At 42.5% G+C, this 23,387-nt stretch overlaps 1 protein-coding gene across 1 annotated transcript in view; it reads right to left on the bottom strand.

The window, feature by feature from the left end:
• LOC144943458 (double-stranded RNA-specific editase 1-like) overlaps positions 1–22,124 on the bottom strand; it is a 109,436-nt gene extending 87,312 nt beyond the window's left edge. The window contains exon 1 of the mRNA XM_078870894.1: positions 22,029–22,124. Coding sequence (XP_078727020.1) covers positions 22,029–22,080 — 52 coding nt within the window. The 5' untranslated portion in view covers positions 22,081–22,124. The remainder of the gene's footprint in view (positions 1–22,028) is intronic.
• Between the last annotated feature and the right edge of the window lie 1,263 nt (positions 22,125–23,387).

Genomic DNA, 23,387 nt, shown 5'->3' with positions numbered 1-23,387 from the left:
CAACTAAAAATAAGTGCAGGTGTTACATGCGGGCCATGTGCAGTCTATTTTAAGCTTCAATTATGATTGCTTTCGCACGTACGATAATGCTAAGAGTTGCAATTACTAAGCTGTGCGAATTAAAAACAAAACAATGATAAAAGTTCCATAATTTATGGATTAAAATGTGATTTTCTTTCACTATCTCTGGATTTCAGTCTGCTTATTAATTCATATCCATTAAGTACATCAGCAATTAGGTGCAAAATGTTAGACACTGTAGGCAGGTGGTAAATTGTGCTTTCAATCCTCTGCTCAAGAGGGCTTAAACGTCAGGGTTTTAATTCTAATTTGATTTTATAAACAATTAAAGTGTCAATATAAAGGGGGTTCAAACGAGCAAGGCAGTGGACATTCAATGCATCAGAAAATGTTAATGCGCTGAGGAAAGTAGCACCTTTCGTTCTCCGTTGTTTTCACTTGGTAGTTATGTAACCTGTTACCTTCAAGGGTAAGCGGACATTTTCACATATAACTCTTACTCAGGAATTGATGGTAGCAATGTACAAAAAAAAATACCAGCACGGTTTGAATAGCAGAGTCCATACTCTCTCCTACAGCATAACAATGAGAAAGAGAAAAGAAAATTCGGGGAGCAAATGAAAGCTTTTTAACACATTTTCGAGCCGAACTGATAATATAGCCCATTTGTGGGATAAAAGATTAAACTGTGAATATAGATGGGAGATTAAGCAGAGGATTGTGAGCTGTACAGTTCAGACTTATCGCACACGAGAACGACACAACCACTCCGTTTATAGGACACGGCACAAGTCTGCATACGGACACCAAAATTCATTGATTTGAAACTTTCTCTATCGGCCCACAAAAATGTCAAATCTTCAGCACTGAACCGTGTGGGAAAACAAAAGTCAAACAAAACACCTGCAATATATTTCTAACCGACTGCTACAAAGTAAGCATACTGTGCATTATATGACACATGAACACATACCCTGCAAACTATAATAAATAAGACATACAACAAACAAGATATATGCAAAAACTGTACCTGCAGAGTTTATAAAATATTAAAACACTTTTGCTTTGCAGAATTATCCATATCCATCAGGAGTGTGAATGCTGATTTTTTATATAATATATACAGTAAAACCTTGGATTGCGAGCATAATTCGTTCCGGAAATGTGTTTGTAATCCAAAGCACTCGTAAATCAAAGCACTCGTATATCAGTTGTGATCACGTGACGCTCGGCAGACAAAGCGTATACACGTACTACTCGTATTGCAAGACCTCGCTCGTTTATCAAATTAATATTTATTTAAAAATTTTGCTCGTCTTGCAAAACACTCGCAGACCAAGTTACCCGCAATCCAAGGTTTTACTGTATATAAAGGCCCAGAATGGTCTGAATGCTGTACAGCGCATGGATGCACACATTGCACGTATATAAAAGGTGCACATCGCCCGGCACAAATGCCGTGGCAATGTTTCCCATCACTGCAGTGGAAAATAGCGTTTTGTTGTTGCTGCGTGTATGTTTACACCTCGTACGTTACACGTATACTCACCTCTACTCTAAGGGTTTCTCTATTGGTTGCTAATAAAATAACTATATTTATTGAATGAGCCAAAGGAAAACAATGAGAGGGCATGGTCTCACCTACGAAGAGAAGTATCGATTATTAGAGAAAAAGCCATTCCATGTGTCCCCCATGTGAATCTAAGTCTGGGTAAATATTGCAGTCAATGTGCACAAGAAGTAGCAGTCAACAATAATGTTCATATCTACGTTATATATATTTTAACCGAGATTCAGCCAATGGGAGAATGCGAGACAAACATGCTGTAAAAAGCGTTCCAGCAGTGCCAACCTAGGCTCAAAGTAATTCCAAATACGATGTAATTTTAGCACTTGTGTATTGGGCTGCCTTGGCGAGGTAATTAAAACATAGAGTTTCATTAGCAATTAAAACACAGGCAATTATTGTTATTGCTCCTGCAAGTACAACACATTTTGGGCATACATCAGGCATCTACACACACACAACAAAAACATTTAGCTGATTAATATTCCGGTTTGCTCATGATAGAGCAATAAAAGTGTAATGGCACACAGTTTGTTATCCCAGCTATGCAGCCCATGTCAATACATGGGGCGTATACTTTGAGAATGCCTGATCAACCGCAGTTTCACGTCAAGTCTCACCAGGGAATGAACCTGGAAAATGTAAACCAAAGAATTTTAGCCGACATTTCGTCAAAACAGGCCTCTCCAAACACAGGCAATTCGGTGCAGAGCGGTGTAGCGTATTCCTATAAACTGACGTGTGTGTGGAGCTGCTTTTTGTGTGTTAATTTGGTGTCCTTCCCCACACCTCCTGATTAGCACGGTTGCCTACATACAGTGCGAAAGAAGTTCAACATACTGCTCATAGACTCAACACTGCCCATAGACTCAACACTGCCCATAAACTCAACACTGCACCTCCGATGAGCACGGTTGAGAAAGAAGTTCAACGTACATGCCTACATAGAGTGCAAGTTCCCCCTTCGGTGCAGGTGTCTCTGGTGAGCGGGGCGAGGACACACTTGCGACTCTTTGGAGACAGGGCTTTAAGGAAGCAGCGTGGCTCGTGCGCATCACCAGTCGAGATCGCTGGGTCATGACGACGATGATGGGTGCAGGTATGGAAATGCAATTAACTATTCTACAACAAGAAGAGGAAAGTGTCAAAGACAGCTGTAAGAAAAAGCCGGGCCTAATCTGAAGCGCAAGCCTGGGATATGAAGAGAGGGGTCTCAGCGGAGCTGGCTCAGTGCAAGAACACAAGCATAGCATCAGGCCTCCTGAATCATGAAGCCCTACGCTGCTCTCAATAGGTGTCTTCATATTCTTAGTTTTTTTCGGTAAAGTCACGAAAATAAAAAATTAAAATTAATAACAAATAAAATAAAAATCACGACGTTTCGGAGGCAACACAAGCTTCCGTCTTCAGGTGGAACCATCACAGCACGATAGCTGTATCAAGTAAAGTGTCTTCACTTTGTTTATGAATGCTTCCTTTCCATTTCCTCTGCATTTATTTAATGATGCATATTAGCTTTTGATTTGATCAAATTACAGGAATATTAGCATGTCACATATGCAAGAGTAAAAAAAAACCATTCTGTTCCTGTTCACGAAAAATTAACCCGACTCAAGATCCGTGAAAATGTCAGAATCGGCACAAAGGCATTATGTAATTTCTATGCCTGACATTTTTAAAGCCAAAGCCTCAGGTTCACAATGTTGAGACAGGTACTGCCGGTCAAGTGGTACATCTCTTAACCTGCATAAGCCAAAAACACAACTGCAGGCCTTTTCCCCAATGCGTACGGCATTGGAATTGTGCACACAGAGGCCGGACTATAACTCGCAAATTATTAATTTGTTTATGCAAATCCGCAGCCCCCACAATTAGCCGGTACGCTGCACAACTCAACTCGCCATCCCTCTAACCATTGCCCTTTTTAAGAGACCCCTCGTGCCCTTTATCAGAGAAATTACCCTGCCCTTTTCTTCCTTGGAGCCAGCCGCATATTCTACAGTGTTGTTGTCGCTCAACATGACACAGCAGCGACCAAAAAAATTCAAAGCCAACCCACCCCAGCCTTTGCTTTTGGTAAGGTTCCAATTTTCAACAGCTGCAGCCACGCACTGGGACTTTTCCTTCGTATATATGGCGAAGTCTGTCGGTCACGCACATCCACTAATTAATATTCTAATGGCCGTGTATTAATTTTCCACTGTAACGTGGAGAAATGAGAAGCCATAAAAGCGACGCACGGACGCACGCACAATGCCCCATTTGCGCCGTATTCCTTACCATTTGGTGTCGGTGCCATATGCTTTAACATCTGTGACATATTTAAAACATTCATGGCACAATCGTTAATATCTGTGGCACACTCATTAACTAAGACAATGTCTCACAATAACACTGCGGCAGAACCAAGGACAAGGACTACGTTAGGTTTTTCTTTCGTGCACGGCCTTGAGGATCCTGGTGTGTGTGAGGGCTAGGGTTTGTGCTATTTCTGGAGCCTGTAATAGGGTGCACGCTTGTGTAAAGACTAGGATTTTGGTCACATTGAGGGTAACGCAGGGCTTTCCATCTTCAGGAATTGAGCTAATTCACCTCCTGAAGATGTCAGCAGCAGTGTGCATTCACAAGTAGATAAACTCGGAAAACTGCACTTCTAATACGTGTTAAATGTACATATGGTGTGTTGGAATTAATTTTAGGGCTCTGGTTTTACATTAACACATGTACATGTTCCCGATGAATTGTATGCATGGTTTTCAAGCTGTAAGGATAACTTATAATCACACTTCCAAGTTATCCTTACAGTGAGAGTTCATTTTAAACTGTTTTTATTTTACCAGGTAATGTCCACTGAGCGATATAGCTCTTTTCAGAAGCGACCTGGCCACAAATGATAGTTCAACCACGTGGTTTATCATGTGAAAATTTATAGCAGCCAAATATTCCGTCCAAAGCTGACTTGTTCTACCAATGGGCTGCAATCTACCGACCCCAACCTACCCAAGCCACTACAGATTTAGACATTCTTTCTAGAATGTGGCACTTGTCAAACCAACGTTGGTTTTCTCCAGGCACTCTGGTATTATTCCACGTACAAACACGCTGAGAATCAGCGAATTCATTTATTTAAAAAAAAACATCGTATCCAGCCAAGGTCACTGTTTACACTCATTGGGCTCCGTGTGCGATTTACAATTTTAAAACTTTATTTTCAAATTAATATTCGTTCCTGCAGTCAAGCAGTAATTGGGAGGATAACCTCTGAACAAACTCACCACTTAACATCATTTGTGTGTATGCCTGTGTGGCCTATGGACGTGAACCGCGAGTCTCAGTGACACTGGCTCTGATCACGAATAGGAATCCTACCCTCGAAAGAAATTACACTCGCAGGAGTGTATTGATGCAGCGGGGATGCGACATTTTATACAACCCCACAAAATAATGACCATCAATGACGTGGCTTATCATGTGCAGATGTATAGCAGCCAACTACTCTAAATTTGTGACCCAGAGAGACCAAGGTCACAAAACAATAAAGTAAATACCAAACAATTGGTCAAAACGTCTCACATCACAACCTGCTGTCATTCATCATAAAAGTTTTTTTCGGTTAGATCACGTAAAAGAAAATCCTTTATTATGGATATTGGTCGTGAAAGCTTATGTTAAAAACCTGCCATCAACACAAAGATTAAGATAAAAATTGATTAGAAATACTATTACACAATGAAAGACCATAATATAGGTTTTTGGGTTAAATCGTGTAAATATAAATGTGTCGTTAACCTCGCCACCACCCGACACAGCCAATTAGTGAGGTTTTGTCACGTAAAGAGAACGTGGCCAATTCGTTACTAGTGTTGTGGTGCAAAGTATGACGCGGAGACGGATCTTCAGAGGGGCTGACGCCAAGGTTTATTTTGAGGCTTACGCCTAACTTGTTATTGCTCCCACCTACACTCCCGGCTATTCTATTCTCCCACCCCAGGGAGGGGTACTGGGAATCCCTAACACTCCCTTAACTATCCGGGCTCTTCTCCTAGACTCGCCAAGGGATGATCCAACCCTGGTCAGTCGGGAACAGAGCCACTCTTAGTCCACTTGTTAGATTCCCCTATCCTGGGTCCCACACCGAGCATTCACCTTTCTCGGACCCCCACGACGACCCCCCTTACGTCACGGGTCCCCCCTTAAATACCCCAGGGGGACATCCTGTCACCGTACCGGAGGCGAGCGTGACATGACGTCACTCACTAATCCTCAACACGAGTACAGCACACCGGTGTGTTGGAGAGTAAATCCACAACATTTATAATCTGGGTGGTGGTGGCGGGTTTAACGACACATTTATCTTTGCACGATAAAACCCCAAAAAACCTATATTATGGATATTGGTTGGGAAAGCCTACATATTAAACTCATAATGAAAGACATTCTAGCGTAACAAAAACATGTCTTTGTGAGCAGCAAGGAAAAAAGAGGAATTTAATTTCAAACATTGCTGCAAAATAAATGGGGAAACTGTTATAAGTTTTAATTACAAGGTAATAATAAAAACGTTCAGATCTTTTCTTCCACTTCTGAATGAAGGCTTCCCACACTATGTCAGCAATGGGGGTTTGACAACATTTTAGTCATTCATTCATAATTAAATTCATAAGGTGCACAAATTGAACTTCAAAAGGACATTCGGAGGCATGGGAAAATAAATTGAAGAAAAGTCTTCAGATTCAGACAGAAAGTCAACAGCAATGCTGGTCGGTACGAGTTGGTGAAAGAAGAGACTCAGGGGGACTGGTTGAATGATCACTCGGCAGCAACGTATAGCCGTGGCTGGGAAACTTATCTGGGCTTGTAGAACAGTTTGCAAACCATTGCGCCGCCACTCCCCCTTTATATATTATCAAATAAATGAATATGTACAACGGCATCTCAGTAAAACGCTGACGTAGTAGTATCACACAATGCTAAACAGCCACGGGATTTCTTGGCAATCATAGGACTTGCCAGCTGCAGCATAGTGGCAATAATGTATTCCCATTCAACGTACCTTGAAACTCAATTTCCTCTGCCTGCCCAACCAAATAATCAATTGTGTGCTTCCATACTCACCTCTGTTACCAATACAACACCCGTGATTGGTTTGGCTAATTTCTAGAGGACAGGAGAAAGCAGTCGGCCAGGAATTGAGCTGCTGCAGGCAGTGGGGTTGTCACAATCGGGTCACGTTTCATGTGTATACATTCCACGAATGCATAACTAAATCGCGAGAGCAAAGCTGCAGTTGGTTAAAAATCGATACATTCCTACAGAGATTGCTATGTGCTCACATATATCATCATCAGCCATGATAAAAACCACCAAACTATTTTTTTATTTACCAGATAAGGCCCACTGAGCTACATAGCTCTTTTTCAGAAGCAACCTGGCCACAAATGATAGCTCAACAAAGCGGCTTATCACGTGGAAATGTATAGCAGCCAAACACTTGAAACGAACGTTTCTAAATGTGGAGAGAAAAACCGGAGTACCCGGAAAAAAATCCACGCGAACACGAGGGAGAACATGCGAACTCCGAATATACAGGCGTAAGGGTCGGGATCGAACCCGCGACCTCCTGTATACCAGGCGAGGTAGGTAACAATCTCGCCACCGTGGCACTATAGGGGAGCCACAAAGCCATTGGGCCCTGCCTCAAAAGGACAGGGGGGGCACGGAAGAAAGCCTTCTTTGGCCCCTTGGCGATCTCTGCATCGATGACCATGGCTTGGGCGACTGCCTCAAGACTGATAAAAGGAATCCTGTCCGACCGGAAAGCCAGTGAGAAAAATTCTCAGTGCTTAGAGGGCACCCTCTGGCAATATGATCCTCCTGTAGGCACGCATTCTGCCATGACCTTTGCTGAAGTAGGTTATGACATCAATGCAAATGTTCTCACAGCAGACAAAGTGTGTTGTGAGATCAACAAAGGATTGGGACAAAGTGCCTACACAGGGACATAGAAATGCTTGAGCAGGGAGTGAAACAGCTCGCCCAGGTATGTGTAATTATACAGAACTCCTCTTATCTGTGGTGATATGGGCAACCAATATTGCAGATCCTTATATTTTCACGGTTATCCGCAATTTAACTCCTCTCATCCACGGGATGAACATTCGTGGATAGCCCAGCAGGTAATAGGATGAATTTGCCACGCAGCTTGCACACGAGTGTAAACACACGTGGTGTGTCGAAACAAAATTGTCTGTCTCTGTGTACGCAACCCAGACAGATACGTAGACACACAGCTACACACAAACGCACAATAACACGGAGACACAGATACACAGAGAAATACAAGAAATACACACACAGACATACAAAGACCGAGACACAAACCAGACAGGTGTCTCTTAGTATCTCTTTTTAAGCAACAGACACGGAGGTAAAGAAATGCACACGGAGAGATACATGCACAAGTTAACGTGGAAAGAGATAAAGACACTCAAAGGTGTAGGTGATCCTGTACATGATTTCTCAATTCGTGTACTGTCGGTTTTAATGGCTAGTGTTGTGTTCGCCCAAGCCCACCTAGAGACGAGGGTGAGTGCTTCCCTGTCTCTACGCCTCTGTCTTCTTTCTCAGTGTCTTTGTGTATCTGCCTTCCTCTTTTGTAGTTTTGTATGTTTGTCTTCATGGCGTTTTTGTGCCTCTCTGGGTCTCCGTATTTGCCTTTGGTTCGACGTGTCTCTGTGAGGGTATTCATGTCTGTGTTGTTTCGTGGTATAAGGAGTAAATTACCGCGCAACTTCTCTTATTGCCAGAGAACCCGCGAGTATTTGGAAGCCGTTTCGCTATGCAGCATGGGTAAAATTGCAGAGAACTGCAGATAATAGGAATAAATGGGACTGCGGAAAACAGGAGTTTGTGGACCCTACAGCTGCCGCGGATAATAGAAGTGATGGGTAAGAGTATCGTGGATAAGAGGAGTTCTACTGTAGGTGGAAGCCCGATGCTACACGGAAGGAAGAGCGTTCCAGACGGCTGCAGAAGGGCATCTGAAAAGCGCGTTATGCAGTGACTGATTGTGTTCGATGGCCAGCCAATTTCGGGCGGCCGTCAAGGGGCGCAGAGGTCTCGTGGGATAAAACACGGTTGGCTTTGGCATCCTCGACGGGGGGTTTAAAATGAAAGAATTGTATTATTTTAGTTTGTAGAGTTTCTCTTGATTGAGCCATTAATGTCTCTCTCTGGTGGCTAAGCACGGGCGAAGCTTCACATATGGTGGAGGCGTCTGGATGTTATATAATTAAAACTTTCAGGCTGTCAAAAGTGTTCCTATCACAAGCAGGAAATGCATGTCAACTTTTTTTTAATGAGCACCTGCTGTATAGCACAGTGAGAAATCCATTTTTACAAGCAGAGAAGTAACGTGAAAAAACGTCTGCAAATGCTTCAATACAATTATATGGCCATGCGCATATATATGTAAAGTACACAACATGAAAAAAAACTGGTGCCAATGTAATGAAATATCAGCAATGCAAATTCCGAAACAAAGCTGCATTTAGTGCTAAACAGGTCCAGTCATGCAGACATTTTGCACAAGACTGTTTTCATACCTGGCACTCGGAAGAGAGCGGTTATTTTTTGTGCTCATAATTGTATACAAATTAAAGACCGGCCTTTCATTTAATACCAATGCACATCTTCATCCCTTTATTACATTTAGAGGGTGATTGTTTGGAGCATCACATTTCATCAGTCTTATGTATGACATTTGGTTCACTTCCCATGAACTGTATGGTGCAAACATGCCCTCTGAATCAGAGAGCTTACCAATGATGCAGATTGTAAGTCTTAATTCAAGCACAAAAGATTGGAGTCGTTAGTGCAAATAGTCACCATATTTGCACTTAACAACTGCTATACAGTGCCAAAATATATTTAGCGTACCATCGAAATTAACGGATATTTTCTGACTCTCAATTGGGTAATGCCATCAACTTTTACTCACAACCAAATTTAATCAATGTCTCGTCTTATTGTAAGGGTCTTATTAACAATGGAAAAACAGCGATGTTAACAAAAGCCCTGGTGATGTGAAGATATCTATTTTTAACACTCAACTGTGTTTCCTTTGTGTTTGCATAGACACGTGCCCGAAATGGATACCGTAGAGAAAAGGTGTAAATTGCCACGCACACACACACACTCTTCCACTTTAAATCAGACATTCATACATATAGGAGACTGGTAAAGAGAACAGGTGTTAAATCTGACACTTGTGGCAGTTCTAGATTTGAAGTTTTCGTGACTGCAAGGATCCATACTCTTGGGTTCTTTCGGTAAAGTCACGGAGGTGAAAAAAATAAGAATAACCAAAGGGTACTTGTGGCAGTGTAAAATATATATTTACAGCATTGAAATGTTATGTTTTGTACAAAACAAGTAACCAATTTGTATACATTCTTGCATCCCCCCCAGGCTGATGCTGTGCCCAGGCAGCTGCAGAGTTTCTTCAGATAAAATTTAACTCGGATGCTTTACACATTCAATTTTGTACTGATTCATAGGGGGGGGGGGGGGGGTCCCGTTTGAATCTTTTCATGTTTTTTCGTAAATGAAATCTCAATTTGAACAATTGTTGGTGGCCTGGCTGAAAGCACCAACTAACTAGACATTGAGAACATGGTTCGTTTCAGATGTCCACCTGGATTGAACACAAACTCTCAGCGGCACTGGAACTTTGCGAGCACATTGATTGTCGGCACTCTTTCCCAAGATTAAAGTAATAAGTGGAGGGCCACTTTTTACACAACATGCTGCTTAATGCCCTTTGTATTTCTGAACTATGCAGAAAATGCTAAGCCTAATGTTTTAGAGAAAGTAACTCAGCTCTGTATTTTCTTCAACTGTGCGTGCAATAGACCTCTTGCATTGCCGCAAAATGACTAATCTTATCAAGTTACGTACGCAACAAACTCGGTGCCTCTCAAATGTCTTTCGAATGAGTATCGCTGCCGAGGCGATTCTGCTATGAATTTGACTCCATGGTCCCTTTCAGACAGACTCACGATGAATGGTGCAGCGTGGACAAATTGCACAACTGCAGGCGCTTTATTGGTGTATTGAACCAAACTAAAATTGAGTGCTTATCGTGCAGATCCTACAAGGACCCTTTGCTAAGTCAAATACCCAATAAGCCTTTTTTTCACACCTCTTAATGAAATCTTCAGCCCCTTTATAGTGCTCAAAAATCACCCCTCACCCCCCTTGTTAACCGACTGGACATAGGGCTTCTACATGAGATGTGTCACTCTCATCGCAAAAACTGGCACACAAGTGCATGGGGATCGACAACCAATGGGCTCCCGCTGAGTTTTTTTGTGTGTGTGTACAGCGCACACACTAGTGAACCCGTAAGTGGTGGTAAAATAGCACAGCATGTATGCTGGCCCGCGTATCTCTTTTGCTTGGGCACCACACTGCAAATTTCCTTCAAACATTTTTTGCTCATCCAAATTTTGGATCCAAAATAGGCCTGATCTCAATTAGTCTGCAACAGCGGGGGTCGAATGTATTATACATGCTATGGCAACACAGCCATCCTGTGTATGAATGGTTGTAAAAAGTGGGTTTTACAACACCATACTCTAATGAATTATGGATATGTTGCAGGCATAAACACCAGACATCAGGTACTCTGCTGAATATGCATTTTCATTCAATAGGATAGAATAATAAACTTAAAACACTTTTAAGAAAATGCTTCATGCAATCGCATAATGAACCAATCCCCCATATAGCCTTTAACAGACAGCTGAGACAAGTGCTATTAGCGAGCATCACCTATGAAGGCTGGCACGGCACACGAGCGGGTGGATGGCCAGCACCACACATGGCCGCCTTTGTCTTCCCAGTGGCGAAGTTTAGACACCACACCAAACATTAATTTAAGGCTGAGTCAACCTAGGGGAATTTTCCTCACTTGATGCAGTAATTTTAGCTGTGACGGTCCCACCTGATGACGGAGACTTGTGTTGCCTCCGAAACGTCGTGATTTATTATTTTATTTTATTTCCATTATTACTTTTATTAACTTTTAATTTTATTTTTGACCTACGTGACTTCACCGAAAAAACCTAAGAGTACGGTTCAGATAATCGCTATTACTGGTGTTGGCTGTAAGCGGGAATCGAACTTGAGTCGCCGGGTTCGTAGCGCAGTGTGCTAACCGCTACACCACCAATCCTCCAACACACACAGTCCCACATGCCCCATACAAGTGACAGGCCTTCTAATAAAAATCAGATCTCTCCTTTCAATTCCTCTCTACTTGGTCGTGCTGGTGGATCGACACACCATGAGTGTATGGGGGTAGGGGGGGGGCTATACACCCACAAGACAGCCTACAACAAGCGATGTGCAAATGCGCCTGATTGCCGCACATCCCCACTTCACCATTGGGTGAGCAAAAGCCGTTTGAAAGAAACTTGTCAGAACAGTTCCAAGCATTTAACCAGGAATACGGGTACAGCAGTTTTGCCCAACAGTTCACATCCTGCGATATGCAGCCAGAGAGCTGAGTTCGATTCCTGGCCACAGATAAGATCAGTGGCACGTGATATCCAAACGAATCCTGGTGCCCCCCCAGACCACCACTCCCTTTAACAACTTGCACTCACTCGTGTGGGGAAGTAAGACACAAATAAAACCCATAACCGACACTGCATGGGGAGGCTTTCCTACAGCAGTACATTAACAAACGGCTATACTATCCGTCTAACCAGGCATAAAACCCACAATGTTGACTTTAGTCACGCAATTATTCAGAAATGAAAATACACACAATACATGCACTGAATTGTGCGTGTAAGAATTATTTGTTTACATGTCATGCTAATTATATGTTGAGTTCATGCATGTTTTAGATTGCGGCTAATGCAGCAAACAAGACATTACAAACGAAGACTGTACAAACTAGAGACTTACAATGGAAAGAGTAAAACTAGACAAAATAAATACAGAATATTGGAAGTTAAATCGTAACCCCAAATCGTTACAATGCCACCGAATCACGCCAAAGGAAGTGAATCGTTATAAAAGCCTTCCCAGCATTATCAAGTGGCATACTAATTTCTGCAATGTTCAGCAACCCAGCTATTGCTAATCAAAAAGTAAAAAATCCGACTGCATTCCAATATGCAATTTTTATCTGTGCAATCACTGGGGCAATTAAAAGTCGCCCAATGTGCACAAGTGTTTATTACTTTTTGGTTCTTTCGGTAAAGTCACGTAGATGAAAAAGAAAAATAATAATACAAATAATAAAATTAAAATAACTAAATTAAATCACTACAGTAATCTTCCTGTGGATGTTCCACCTGATGACGGAAGCTTGTGTTGCTTCCGAAACGTCGTGATTTAATTTAGTTATTTTCATTTTATTATTTTTATTATTCTTTTTTTTCCATCTATGTGACTTTACCGAAAGAATCAAAGAGTATGGATCATTGCAGTCACGAAAACTTCAACTGTAGGTGTTTATTATATGAATATAACAGCTTCACTACAGGGGCCAGACGAATAAACATTGACAGTATTACCATTGATGTAGTTTTATTTAGCTATTTAAAAATAACTTACTTATGCTACTAGGTAAGGCCCACTGAGCTATACAGCCCTTTAAAAAATGATACCTCAACCAAGTGGCTTATCATGTGGAAATGTATCGCAGCCAAATACTAAAAACTCCAAATACACTAAACAACCTGGGCCCACCAGCTTACATTTCTCTTGATAAACAGATCCACAAGCTTCTAAGTCTCAAAGCGAATTATTGGCAAAATCTATAGTTAAACACCAATTATAAATGCTTAAACATTTTATATGATTTCTTAATCTGGAATTAAAGATTAAATATTATTAAAAGTAACGTGCAATTAATACATTGCTATGCTGACTAGAGTGGCTGATCAAATATTTATCCCTTTTCGAAAGATGAACCGTATTTGTATTAATGAGTGCGACTCTTCGGAAAACATTTAGTTGGACTTGAGAAACATGCAATGTCTTGGGTACATTCTGTATAAATGATCACACATTTACTTCATCCAGCTGTCAAATTGCTTGTCAGTGGAGTGGAGAATGTCTTCAGGTGAGGCAGTCTATTAGGTTTTCTGTTCCACTGTTTTACGATCCTTTTTCACCGCAAGACAAAAGTGTTGGATGTGTCGGAATCACCTTCCGATGAGAATCAAACACTTCAAATTGGCTATATTTTATTTCAATATTGCTATTCAAGCACACGCGGTAACAGAAATGAAATCATTTATGGATTACAGCACAGCCTTCTAAAATGCTACTTTGTTTCGCCAATGTTAATTTAAGTATTTCAATAACTCCTTCGCAAGGTCTTTTTAAAGTTGCCAAACGTTCAATAACATTAAATGACTCCAAAGCGTGAATACAATGCTTGTCACTCGCATGCATTCCTCTATAGAACGATAAAGAGCCGGATGTCTTGTAACCACAGCAACAACAATCATCATCTTTAAATCAATTATTATAATAAAGGATCATCAATGAAACCAATCAAAGCCTACATCTCGTTTCGCAAAAGAACAAAGGAAGGACGGTCAACATTCATTCAACATCACCCTGAGCCACATTCTTAACAACCTAATGACCAACCCTGGCAACACTTTTTGTGGTGTCCATAAGGGGGGGTTGTAACGTGCAATGCAACATGTTAAATGCCAACAATTTGTTTTCTAAAAATGGAAAAAATGCTTGCCCAATGCTTACCCTAAAAACAGACACATTGTCCACCCAGAAACCCATGATTTGGGATATCGATTCTATCCACCAATAAATGATCTCATTTTTTTTATAATTGTCATTGAATGTAACGACATCTAGTGACTGCAGAAGTCATGCCAACTCATTACATTCGACGTATTCGAATCTTAAACATGAATGAATTCAATGCATGTATCGAGAGCCTACATAATATAGATATATTAACTGATGAATCGATGTGCTATTAACATCATCTCATACCACGAAGATTCCATTGGGAACTCTTGCACTGCAGTGCATCACTCCATGTTAGAGAATGGACTGCAAGAGGCAATATCATCATAGAACAGCGACTGAATATTTTCCAAGTGTTTTGTTATGCACACTAGGGCATGTACTTTTCAACATGTACTGATAGAGTATTCCCTCGCTATTTACAAACTTCCTATCCGCAAATCGCATCTGGAACTCTACACGACTGCATCGAGAAAGTGATGAGATAAAGTGATGAGAGGTAACGTGATGAGAAATAAAGTGATGAGATAAAAAGGTGTTATTATATTTGTTATGTATTTAACAAATCATTTACATATTTATTTAAGGTGATTCATTAAAAAAGGCAATATTATTATCATCCGCAGAATTTGCTATTCTTGAACATCTCCGGAACGTATCCCGAGTGAGTAACAAAGGAATATTGTGCAGAGAAATATTCTTTGCATAGCAAAAAAAACATTGTTAATTGTCAGAAATGTAATTTATCCATATTATTTTTTTTTTCGGTAAAGTCACGTAGGTAAAAAATATAAAATATATTAAAATGAAAACAAATAAATTAAATCACGATGTTTCGGAAGCAACACAAGCAACCGTCATCAGGTGTGTGTTGCTTCCGAAACGTCGTGATTTAATTTATTTGTTTTCATTTATATTTATTTTATATTTTTTACCTACGTGACTTTACCGAAAAAACCAAAGACTATGGATCCTTACAGTCACGAAAACTCCAAATTTAGAATAAATTCAAATTCAGACAACTTTAATATGATTACATTTTTTGTGCAGTTATTGGTGATCAGACGGAGATTGTCAACTCACAACACTTGAGAACCTGGTTTATTCTATGGCAGTTGACACCCAGATAACAGTTATATCATTCTGCGTCGGTCATAACAATGTATATATCCATTAATTAATTCCAATTCTTCAAGATCATGATACATGCACCGAATCCCGTGTGTAAGAATCAATGTTTTTGTTAATTCATATATGTTGTACGTAATGGGGTACACGTGACCCCTGGGCCACTAGAGGTCGCTATTATTATCACATTCAATTAAATGTTAAAAAAGGAATCGATTCTTCAATTTAACCATGGCCCTGGATTGCAATAACTCATTGAATCTCAAGAGGGAATAATCGTTACACCCCCCAATTTACATTCTCATAAGATCTCCCTTACGAAAGAAGTAATTGATTCCGATGGGTCTTCAGCCAGGTTAATAAAGGGCATCTAAAGAAGGCTGAGCCTATGACCAACCCACCTGGAATGTGCCCAATCTCTTCATATCTCATAAGCTAAGCAGGGTTGAGTGTGGATAGTCGTTAGATGGGTAACCACAATGCACAAAACGTGTGTTAGAGGGTGCATCAGAGCAATGCTTCAGAGGGCAGTGCAACAACAGATTTCATTGCACTGTGCTATGCTCCAAATGCTCATCACCTTCACCAATTTGCACTGACCAGCACGTTAAAGTATGGTCAAATAAACCCCACAGCCCACACGGCATCAACAGGCATCATCCAGCAGTGGATTTGCAAAAAGGCTGCACATGTACAAGAAGGCTCAGCGTACAAACGTAACTATAAACAACATACAGCATCAATCGCACTATAAACAGCATACTGTACCTGTAAGTAGAAATATGGTAATGCTTCGTTAACACAGTTTAAAGGAATGACTCGGCTCATATGAGTGGTTCATTATGAAACGCATACAAAACAGCCAAGAGGCACATCAATCAACACGTCGCAACTCTTCCACGAAAATGCAACGCAAAACATGTAACACTTCTACAGCACACTATTATTTATGCCTCATGAGCAATTCGCTAATCAACCAAAACACCTGAAATTCAGGGGGCCATATGGAATGTTATCGTCATGACATTTTTAGCTTCACCCCTTGCACTAAATATAAAGCAGTGTCTAAACACAGGCACGCAGGTTTTTACACGATTTTTTGTCACGGGCACGCAAGGCATTTGGTAGAGGAGCATTGCACGCATACAAATGCTTCCTAATTGCAGTGTCTTTAGTAAACACCACATTGCAATGCCGTTGCCTCTCATCAACCAACCCAACCGATTTTTGGAGGATGTAACTGCATCAACAACAGTCCCCGTGTTGGTTCAACGCTTCCGTCAAATATTATACTCAAAGGTAAAAGTGCAGCCCTGCAATATCTTGGTTATGTCGTGGCTGGTGGAAGAGCCCCCCAATAGAAGGAATTCTAGAGAGCCTCTCAAAGAGAGCATATTCGCCGAGTTGTTTCCACGCTGGTCACAAGTGTTGGAAGAGGTTGGAGTACTCACACTTTACCCCACCACACACAACCTGTCATGCGACTAACTGCAAGTGTACTAATTTATAGCTGCTGGGCAGACAGAGGCAGCTCTTGGCTGGCCATCGAACTAAGACAGTGGACATTGCATCGAGCGCTCTCAGGTAGCGCTTCTGCGGTCACCTGGAACGCTCTTCCTTCCGATATTAAGAAACAACTGAAGCTTTGCACTTTTATATCTAGATTTAAAACTCGTTTTTTTATATCTGCTTTTTGTGTTTAAGTTTGTTGTCCTTTCCCCCCCACTTCCGAGTAGCACGGTTGGCTACGTACGGTGCAAAAGAAGTTCAACATACATACTGCCCATCGACTAACACTACCCATAGACCCGTGGTTGTGAGATGTCAACTCCCTCGCCTGCTATGCAGGAGGTCCAGGGTTCGATCCCGACCCTGACGCTGCTGTTGTATATTTGGGAGTTTGCGTGTCTCTCCGTCTCCCCGTGGTCGATGTGGGAATTTTCTCTGGGTCCTGAGAGTTTTTCCCCCCTCCGCATTTAGAATCAACATCACGCGTTCACAGAGGGGGGATTTAAGAAATTTGCCCAGTGTTTCAAATGTCGCGCTAGGAGATCAAGCCAGCACCCTCTGGTTTGCAAGTTCAGTGTGTGATTAGACCATGGAGGTATCCCCAAATATGATAAGAAAAATAGCAATACAAAAGCATACACAATGAAGTGTATCAACTGTCACGTAACAGCAGCATGAAATGGAAAAGGCTAAGATTATTAATTGCACTACGGGCAGTCAGTCCAAAAAGCTGATATTGGAAGAGTTTGCACAATTAAATAAACTTGGTGCACAATCATCCTGATACGATAAAAAAAAATTAGAAGTTGTTAAGTGTGTAAAATAATAGATCACGACGTTTCGATCGCAACACAAGCAATGGTCATCAGGTGGGACAACCACAGCAAGAAAAAACTGATGACGATTGCTTGTGTTGCGATCGAAACGTCGTGATCTATTATTGCTCAACCTACGTGACTTAACCGAAATAACCAAAGAGTATGGAGTCCTGCAGTCACGAGCTTCAAATCAAGATTGTTAAGTGCAATTTAGAGAATATGAGTAATAAACATTAAATTATAGTTGGGTTTTTTTGTTTTACCGATTTCTTAAACCAATTATGTGCAAAGAAAGTAAAACATATGCACTCATTAAATATGTGAATAATTTAAAAGCCTTTGTTGGAGTTGTTGACAAGCTTGATAACAGAGTGAAAAAATATCCTGACATGGCAAATGTGCAAGGCACATCATTACATGTGAGCAGAAGTGTAAGGTCATGACCTTGGGCTGAAACAAATGCATAAGCTACGGGCAAGTGAGACTGCGAAAAGGTGCTCAGCAATTCATCACAATGTAAGCTCTCCTTTTGATTCCTTAATCAAATGTATTATTTAGTTTACATGTTAAACGCTCATAGCAACATGCAATTCACTTTATTGGTTAATACTGATTACCTGCTAAATTAAAATACAAAAAAATGTCCATGCAGCCTTATTAGAATTTTAATTTCAAAGTTGGTGCAAATGCAATGCACGTTCGTGCCAAGTCTCAGTGTTCTTGTGCAAATTGGTGCGCGATTCCCCTCCACCTCCCCACCTCAAAATAAGATAATATGCAAATTCCCAAGTCCCAAAAATGCACACGCTGTGATAATTGACCAAAGGAAAGCAGCAACCGTCTTCATCATGCAAAGTGACATTCAAATTGTGGCACAAAAGCAGCGACACTTAAAATGAAAGAAAAAACCCAACTCTTACATAAATAATTTAGGGAGCATAGATGTGCCACTGAAACACAGTGCTGGTCTCGTTGTTCTCTCGGCCACCAGAGTGTTTAATGACCCAAGTCCATCTGCTTGTGCAAACACAAGTGAATTGACGAGCATCGCCTCCTGCAGAGACCGCCCGAATAACTGAGTGTGGGGGGGGGGTCGCACGTAAACCCCTCAGCAGGGCCCGACCATCAACAGCTACAAATTGTTCATCTGTCACGGACGCGTTCACTGCATCGTTTTGAATAATTGAATGGCGATGATAGCCCTGAGATGAAATTCCCGATACGGGAGTGGGGGAACGTCGTGAGATGTTGGGGCCCACCCAGGAGATTCGATGAATAACTGCAGTCTGATGAATCTTCACACATGCCCCGTTTGTTTTATGTTCACTATAATCACACACGTACATACTTTTGGAGAAATTTCCCATATGCAAACAGGTTTTTGTTTAACTTTGCTTAATTATTATGTTATTGCTGGAGAGCACTATCGAAAGAAATTTCACAAAACCTTACTCTGCAGTGAAATAGAACCGCTTCGAATGTAAAACACTGCAACACCGCAGCACTTAATGAAGGGCGCTTATGTGATTTACAGTGCCACTTGATTTATTACTAAAAACTGTCACGGCAGGCTAGGGGGGGGGGTACAATCCCACCAACCTTCCCTTGTCCAATGCTTAACAGAGTGCAGGAGTGAATTACATGCCGATGGAGAAGCGGCCCTCAGGTGTCATTGTGATGCCCGCTCCACCGAATCGTAGGGTCTGCACTGCCAACAGGCATACATCTCTCAGGAGGAACAACCAACCCCATGGTCAGTTCCCGAGTGACTGGGATTCGTTGTGCCAGCAATCCACCTGCGCCCTGGGCAGATTATACACCGCGAGTGTATTGCCAATGATGACCGTGATTGCTGCGATCATAACTTGCACGATAGCGTGGCCCCGACATTGTCAAAGTGAGGGCAGAAATGGTGAGTTGGAGCACCACACCCCCATGGCTTCCACACATGATCACCGACACTTGAACGTCAATCAACCATGATCAATCTACCGCCGGATGAAGGCCTGTTCCAAAGCCATCGTCTTCTCTCATGATCCAGTCAAGTTATAAGAATAATAACCTCCCACCGCCCTGCACCTACACATCAGTTGATTTCATCGCTCCATATGCCCTGTGAACGTCCTTTCAGCAAATTCGAATTAGTCAACAAACCCACGTTGCATGCACTGCTTTACCAGACCAAAATTGGTCCCTAGTCAGAATGCACGGCTAAATAATCAATCAGGCACGGTCCCCTCATCAGCTTTTGGGCTTTTACCATGGTTGGTGTACAGCTCAGCAGGGCTCCCATTCATTAGAGTTTGAGTTTAAATCCCACGCAAGTCAACTCACACGCATTACGATGATCATCATAGCTTCAGAAGCTTCAACACGAGCACCTACCTCCTAGTGCGGCTACACATATTGATGCTGCTGGAGCAGTGTTATTCTCTATTAGACTTGTCTCTGCCATAGAAGCGTGTCGTTTCAGTGTCGCCTTTCCACCGAAATGCCAATTAAAGCGGAGGCATGACTGTTAAGATTATTTTGGCTTTGAGAAATAAAAAGACTCCCAATCAAGTGCACAGAGATGATGCAAAATGCGTCTTCAATAAATATTCAAAGTGCATATACTTTGATCGAGGATGGTGCCAAGGGGCTGTACGTTGTCAAAACCTACATCTTGTCGCACCAAACTCAAGAAGACACCTTCTCTTTAAGCCATTAAATTTAGGTCAACGTGAGGCATGCAAGAAACTCTCTTATGCACGCATACACTGGCGCGCCTGAATAAATAGCGTCGGTACAAAACAGAAAAAACAAAAACAACAACAGTACAAAACAAAAATAACCAAATTAATTCCATCTAAACAATCGAATTGTGCATCGGCGGATCATGTGACGAACTAGAGTTCGGTGTAATTTAAAACACCTAACACGGCACAGGGCTCAAAAAGCACGACATCTCTAATTGCGTATTAAATTATACAACAAACGTACCGTACGTGCGTGAGGCGGCGGCGGTGTGTTGATTTAAAAAATTTAGTAGCGACAACAATAATTTTGTGTTAATTTAATTTCACGAAAACGAAAGCTTGCGTCGAGTGCGCAAGCTTCAATTAAGCTTTAAGGAAGTGAAAACAATTTGCGCTGTCTTATACCGCATAAACGTGATCCGTCGCTGTTATTGCCGACAGAATAATTGATTGTTGTTGTTGTTATCATCGAGCCCGTAGGAAGCCGGCTTAAATAGCGCTACGTCGGACAATTAAAAACACGAGTTGCAAAAAATAAGAGTAACACAGACTTACGGGGGAAGCCCCAGCAAAATGTGCGCAGCAGTGTGACAGCGTGAGACGACCGGGGAGACGACGGAGCTGAACGAAACGCGCGCAACCACACACACACGCAACCAGGTCGCACGCAACCACACACACGCAACCAGGTCGCACGCAACACACGCACGCAACCAGGTCGCACGCAACACACGCACGCAACCAGGTCGCACGCAACACACGCACGCAACCAGGTCGCACGCAACACACGCAAACTAGGTTGCACGCAACACACACAACCAGGTCGCACGCAACACACACACGCAACCAGGTCGCACGCAACACACACACACACAACCAGGTCGCACGCAACCCACACAAACTAGGTTGCACGCAACCTACACAAACTAGGTTGCACGCAACACACACAACCAGGTCGCACGCAACCCACACAAACTAGGTTGCACGCAACACACGCAACCAGGTCGCACGCAACACACAACCAGATCGCACGCAACCCACACAAACTAGATCTCACACACACAACCAGATCGCACGCAACACACACACGCAACCAGATCGCACGCAACCCACACAAACCAGATCACACGCAACACACACACACACAACCAGACAGACGCAGCGCGGCGTGGCGCACTAAGCCCGCCACCACCACCACCGCCACCAACTACTGCTACTACGTGTGCGCACCAGAGGCTGCTGAGGGACCCATCGGCAATTAAATACACTGACACCAAACACCGCCACGCGCCGAAGTTAACAACACTTATAATCACGAGTGCCCGGCCCTGCTTGTTGTTGTTGACAACAACGATAGCAATCGCGCCGAGGTATTTTTTTAAGAAGCGAGAGAGAGGAAAAGGGAAGTGGGAGGGGAGGGGAGCAGCATGGGGATAAGAAACCGACCTGCAGTGGTGGTGGCCGCTTCGTCCAACAGCGTGAAGCTCGCGTCCGCCATGTTGCCTCTGCACACCGAGGCGCGTGCTTCACGCGAGGGGGTGGGGCTATAATCCAAGGGGCGGAGCTACAATCTAGGGGGCGGAGCTATGATCCAGGGGGCGGGGCTATAATCCAGGGGGGCGTGGCTATAATCCAGGGAGGCGGGGCCATAACCCTGTCGGGGGCGGAGATTTTAATTGAGGGGGGAGGGGCTTCTTAAAGGGGGCCTATCAAAGGCGGGGCTTAGCTAGAGAGAGGCGGAGTCTGCGCGATTACGTCATCGTCCCGCCCGGGAATCGGGAAGGAGGGAGGGGGAACCCTGGAGTGTTGCAAGAGAAGCGCGCGCTTTCGATTGGACAATGACGGCGTTGCCGTGGGTGATGAGGGGGCGGAGATTGGGTGGTGACGTCAGCGAAGGACGAGATGCTGATTGGATTTTGGTTGGCGGGGTGGGGGAGATGAAGGTGGGGGTTGGGGGGGAGAGTGTGAGCGGTAGGCGGGGATAGAGGCGTGATGATGGGCGTGGCTTCCAGTTTGATTGACGGGATGAGTGGGGATGGGGCATGCGCCGTAATGTTTTGATTGAACAATAATCATTAAACCAGGGAAGAGCGTGAGAACGCTATTATGTGTAGGCTTTTACACTTCATTATAGTAAGGACCTTTCATTAGGCTGTATAACACACAAAAGGAAAACTATTCTGAGGAATAAAATATATGCAAGTGTAAAAAAAAAATCTAATGTTATTTGGTAAATCGTTATTGCATGCAGGAAATGCACATTACAATTCTGCGATGCTATCATCACTCATGAGCAATCCACTGCTAGGTGAAGGCCTCCCCACATGACATGGCCATGCCCCATATATGTCACTTTTGCATGTCATTCCTGCACTAGAGCTCATCGCATAATCTCCCCCCGGCGATTGTCCAAACTTCCACAAGTATCATTCTAGATTTTTCCACAAGTATGACATCTGGAACATCCACATCTGCACAATACCTTGATTCTTGGAGTTTATTGTTTTTTGTGTGCTTTTTTCCCCCTAGTTTTATACTTTTTTTCTCTCGTCAATGATGATTCGATCTTTCCTTGATAAGGGCTGATAATTTAGATTTATCGATCCTCAATTTTTAAAAATGTTACTGCTTTTATGCTCCCATTACCGATGACATCTAAAATATTTTTTCGTAACGAATTAGTGACAGTATCTCATTATTTTCCTCATGATTTTACATAGTTTGGTGTACACGTACTGCATTATATATTTGTTATTTCATTTTCATCCCTATCCTTATTCTAAATCACGCTTACTGTGGTGTTAT

The sequence above is a fragment of the Lampetra fluviatilis genome, chromosome 31, assembly GCF_964198595.1.
Source record: "Lampetra fluviatilis chromosome 31, kcLamFluv1.1, whole genome shotgun sequence".
In the NCBI taxonomy this organism is placed as follows: domain Eukaryota; kingdom Metazoa; phylum Chordata; class Hyperoartia; order Petromyzontiformes; family Petromyzontidae; genus Lampetra; species Lampetra fluviatilis.
The sequence above is the reverse complement of the archived record's forward strand: the minus strand, read 5'-3'. Positions and strand labels throughout refer to the sequence as shown.